This window comes from Babylonia areolata, chromosome 24, assembly GCF_041734735.1.
Source record: "Babylonia areolata isolate BAREFJ2019XMU chromosome 24, ASM4173473v1, whole genome shotgun sequence".
In the NCBI taxonomy this organism is placed as follows: domain Eukaryota; kingdom Metazoa; phylum Mollusca; class Gastropoda; order Neogastropoda; family Buccinidae; genus Babylonia; species Babylonia areolata.
This window is the reverse complement of record NC_134899.1, coordinates 44,439,010-44,444,009: the sequence shown is the minus strand read 5'-3', so window position 1 is coordinate 44,444,009 and position 5,000 is coordinate 44,439,010. Positions and strand designations below refer to the sequence as shown.

Here is a 5,000-nt window from a genome sequence, read left to right as displayed (position 1 = left end):
GTGAAGGACTATGACTCTCAAACTAGGAGGCAAAGTTGCACTGGCTCTTAGTGCTGCAGCCTTGGGGGCTAGTTGGCCTTTGGGAACCATCCCAACGCCGACTGTCCTAAAACCCTCTTGGCCGAGAGAGTGGGGATGTAACTTGGGCAAGACACTCTCCACTATAATCAAATTCTAGCCCAAATAGTCGGAACAGCAGTTGCCTTTTCTGCTGTTCTGATGGTCATAGTCGGACACGACTGACTATCGTATAATGTGTTATAGCGTTTCAATTAAGTCTGCTTCTGGCATTAAAAAGAGACCGTATGGTTAGAAACATATCGATGTATTTGTTCAGTTCAAGTTTCGATCTATTGATGGATAAATGAATGAATTATAGCGTTAGTTATATAGCGCCTATCCTCGGTCGGAGACCAAGCTCTAAGCGCTTTACAAACACGGAGTCATTTGCACAACAGACTGCCTACTTAGCAGAGCCGACTGACGGCTGCCACTGGGCGCTCATCATTCGTTTCCTGTGTCATTCGATCAGATTTCAGGCACACACAGCATTCACACTCAGACAGAAATGTGTCATTTTTACGTGTATGACCATTTTGTTTATTTACCCCGCCATGTAGGCAGCCATACTCCGTTTTCGGGGGTGTGCATGCTGGGTATGATTTTGTTTCCATAACCCACCGAACGCTGACATGGATTACAGGATCTTTAACGTGCGTATTTGATCTTCTGCATGCGTATACACACGAAGAGGGTTCAGGCACTAGACGGTATGCACATGTACTGGCGTTGGAGATCGGAAGAAGTCTCCACCATTTACCCACCAGGCGCCGTTACCGAGATTCGAATCCGGAACCCTCTGATTGAAAGTCCAACGCTTTAACCACTCGACTATTGCGCCCGCTTTAACCACTCGGCTTTTGCTTCGTTTTTTCTCGAAGAAATGGCGGTGGACTGATGATTGATGTTGACTTGACAGTGTGTTTGATAAGTGGTTTGCTGCACACTGTCAATGGCCTATACACGATTACAGTTTCCGTATCTGTACAGCCCCACTGTCAACAATGTACACATCGTTATCATCGTCATCCTCGCTATCGTCATGGCCTCTCCGTATCTGTCGTTGTTATCGTTGTCATCATGTGTGTGTGTGTGTGTGTGTGTGTGTGTGTGTGTGTGTGTGTGTGTGTGCGTGTGTGTGTGTGTGTGTACGTGCGTGCGTGCATAAGAAACGAAACGAAATGAGTTTACATTTTACCAGGGTAATGAGATATGCTTGTTTTAAAGTTGTTGGGTTTTTTCTACTAGCCCCGAGGACAAAAAAATAAAACAACAAAAATACGTCAGGGACAAAACACCAAGAAATGTGAATAATACATACCAATATAACATGCATTATAGTAAGGGGAGAAACAACAACAACAAAACACGGGCCAACAAATGGTCAACAAACAAAAAACAAAGGAGACGAAGATGGAGAAGAAGAAGAAGAAGAAGAAGAAGTAGAAGAAAGAAAGAAAAAAGATAGATAGATAGAAAGAATGAATGAACGAAAGAAAGAAGCAAAGAAAAAGAAAGAACCAAAGTAAGAATGAAAGAAGGAAAGAAAGAAAGACAGAAAGTAAGAAAGAAGGAAAGAAAGAAAGAAAGACAGAGAGAATGAAGGAAGTGAAGAAGAGCAACAGAAAAAAGAAAAAAAAAGAAAGAAGAAGAAGAATGGTATTCATATAGCGCTGAATCTTGTGCAGAGACAAATCAAAGCGCTTTCGCACCAGCCATTCACACGCATGCGTAACTCTAAAACTGGAGAAACTGAAGACAAGGAAGAGGCAGGGAAGGGAGGCTGTTCTGGGAAGAGGTGGGTTTTAACGCCAGACTTGAAAGAGCTGAGTGCGGAGACTTGACGAAGCGAAAGAAGAAGAAGAAGAGACAACAACAACAACAAATAACAAGCAGCAACAAGAACAGCAACAACAAATGAGCACGCTAACAACAATAAGTTGTAACAGTAAACTCAACAGATGAGAACAGGCAGGCTGAGTGAGCAGGTGAGAAGGGAAAAGGTGAGCCCTCACCCCAAATTTCTGCCCGGCGGTGATCAGTTTGGGCTGCTTGCCCCCCTCATGTTTCTCCACCACTGCGACAGCGGGAACACACATGTACACAGCACACAACGGACAATTGAGGACAAGAAATAATAATGATAATAATAATAATAATATTTATATAGCGCTGAATCTTGTGCAGAGACATATCAAAGCGCTTTCACCCCAGTCATTCACACGCATGCATAACTCTAAAACTGAAGAAACTGAAGACAAGGAAGAGGCAGGGAAGGGAGGCTATCTTGGGAAGAGGTGGGTTTTAAGGCCAGACTTAAAAGAGCTGAGTGCGGAGACCTGACGAAGCGAAAGAGGAAGTTCATTCCAAATGCAAGGTCCAGAGACAGAGAAAGAACGGCGTCCAACAGTGGAGTGTTTGAATCTGTGTATGCGTAAACAGAGTGGATCCGAAGCCGATCGTAGAGAGCGAGATGGAGTGTAGAGGTGAAGGCAGCCACAAAGATAGGAAGGGGCAGATTTGTGAATACTTTTATAACATAGAGTGCTGATCCACAAACTGCGCTGCAAACAGATCTTCTACCACAACCAAACATGTGTTCAGGTGAAAAGTTAAAAGTAAAAGGTCCCATACACGTTTATGAGCCATCGGGGCAGTGAATTCATGTCCACTGTGTCTAGGGCTCGGCACAGGAAGGCAGTGAATTCATGTCCACTGTGTCTAGGGCTCGGCACAGGAAGGCAGTGAATTCATGTCCACTGTGTCTAGGGCTCGGCACAGGAAGGCAGTGAATTCATGTCCACTGTGTCTAGGGCTCGGCACAGGAAGGCAGTGAATTCATGTCCACTGTGTCTAGAGCTCGGCACAGGAAGGCAGTGAATTCATGTCCACTGTGTCCAGGGCTTGGCATGGGAAGGCAGTGAATTCATGTCCACTGTGTCCAGGGCTCGGCACAGGAAGGCAGTGAATTCATGTCCACTGTGTCTAGGGCTTGGCACAGGAAGGCAGTGAATTCATGTCCACTGTGTCCAGGGCTCGGCACAGGAAGGCAGTGAATTCATGTCCACTGTGTCCAGTGCTCGGCACGGGAAAGCAGTGAATTCATGTCCACTGTGTCTAGGGCTTCGCACAGGAAGGTAGTGAATTCATGTCCCACTGTGTCTAGGGCTTGGCACAGGAAAGCAGTGAATTCATGTCCACTGTGTCTAGGGCTCGGCACAGGATGGCAGTGAATTCATGGCCACTTGGGTCTAGGGCTCGGCACAAGGAAAGGCAGTGAATTCATGTTCCACTGTGTCGAGGCTCGGCAAGGGAATGCAGTGAATTCATGTCCCACTGTGTCTAGCTCGGCACGGGAAAGCTGTGAATTCATGTCCAGTGTTGTCTAGGGGGCTTGGCACAGGAAGGCAGTGATTCATGTCCACGTGGGTCAGGGCTTGGCGACAGGAAGGCAGGTGAAACTCATGTCCACCGGTGTCAAGTGGCTTGCATCAGGAGGCAGTGAATTCATGTCCACTGTGTCTAGGGGTTCGGCCATCTTTGTCTTCATGTTTTTTATTTTTTTTTTTTTTTTTTTTTATTTACATTTATAGTTTTTTATTAATATATATATATTTATATTATTATATATAAGTTATTTTATATATTATATCACATTTTTTTTGTGTGTGTGTTTTTTGTTTGTGTTCTTTATTAAACCTAGACTAAGCCGTCATGGGTTACGCTGCTGTTGTAGCCATCTTTGCCACCATATTGTGTATAGTATATATATTGGGTCGAAACGAGGAGATTGAGACTGAAAACTGAAACTGAAATGTGTAGTCTGGCTAAGGCAGTGATGTCTGTTACTGTGTTCATAAAGGCTTTTGCACCAGTAACCAAAACATTCTGTCCACTGTTCTAGAGTAACCGTACCGGGAGGCGTGTTCATCGTGCCCGGTGTGTGTGGTGTGCTTGCGTAGGTGTGGTGAATTCGAGCGCCACGTGTGTTGGGTTGCGTGTGTGCGTCTACGTGTCTAGCGCGCGCGCAGAGGCGCGTGTTTCTTTGTCTATTGTTGGTGTATGTTTGCACACATGGACAAACAATTGCTTAATCATGTGCCACTGTGATACTACGTCGGCACGGGGATAACGCATGTTTGTTGCAATGCTGCTGATATCAGATTCCATGGTCGTTCTACGGTCTCGTGCTACGTGTGAGTAGTGAATTCATGTCACTGTGTCTAGGGCTCGGCTACAGGAAGGCAGTGAATTCATGTCCACTGTGTCTGGGGCTTTGGACAGGAAGGCAGTGAATTCATGTCCACTGTGTCTAGGGCTCGCGCGGGAAGGCAGCGAATTCATGTCACTGTGTCCAGGGCTCGGCACAGGAAGGTAGTGAATTCATGTCCACTGTGTCAGGGCTTGGCACGGGAAGGCAGTGAATTCATGTCCACTGTGTCCAGGCTCGGCACAGGAAAGCATGTGAATTCATGTCCACTGTATCCAGGGCTTGCGCACAGGAAGGCAGTGAATTCATTCCACTGTGTCCAGGGCTTGGCACAGGAAGGTAGTGAATTCATGTCCACTGTGTCCAGGGCTTGGTACAGGAAGGCAGTGAATTCATGTCCACTGCGTCCAGGGCTCAGCACAGGAAGGCAGTGAATTCATGTCCACTGCGTCCAGGGCTTGGCACAGGAAGGCAGTGAACTCATGTCGACTGTGTCCAGGGTTTGGCACAGGAAGGCAGTGAATTCATGTCCACTGCGTCCAGGGCTCAGCACAGGAAGGCAGTGAATTCATGTCCACTGCGTCCAGGGCTTGGCACAGGAAGACAGTGAACTATGTCCACTGTGTCTAGGGCTTGGCACAGGAAGGCAGTGAATTCATGTCCACTGTGTCTAGGGCTTGGCACAGGAAGGCAGTGAATTCATGTCCACTGTGTCTACGGCTTGGCACAG

The 5,000-nt window shown here is 46.6% G+C and overlaps 1 protein-coding gene across 1 annotated transcript in view; it reads right to left on the bottom strand.

Annotated features, from left to right (window-relative positions):
- LOC143298924 (uncharacterized) overlaps nt 1–5,000 on the bottom strand; it is a 35,352-nt gene that overhangs the window by 24,607 nt on the left and 5,745 nt on the right. Inside the window, exon 4 of the mRNA XM_076611955.1 lies at nt 2,076–2,137. Within this exon, the coding sequence (XP_076468070.1) occupies nt 2,076–2,137 (62 nt within the window). The remainder of the gene's footprint in view (nt 1–2,075; nt 2,138–5,000) is intronic.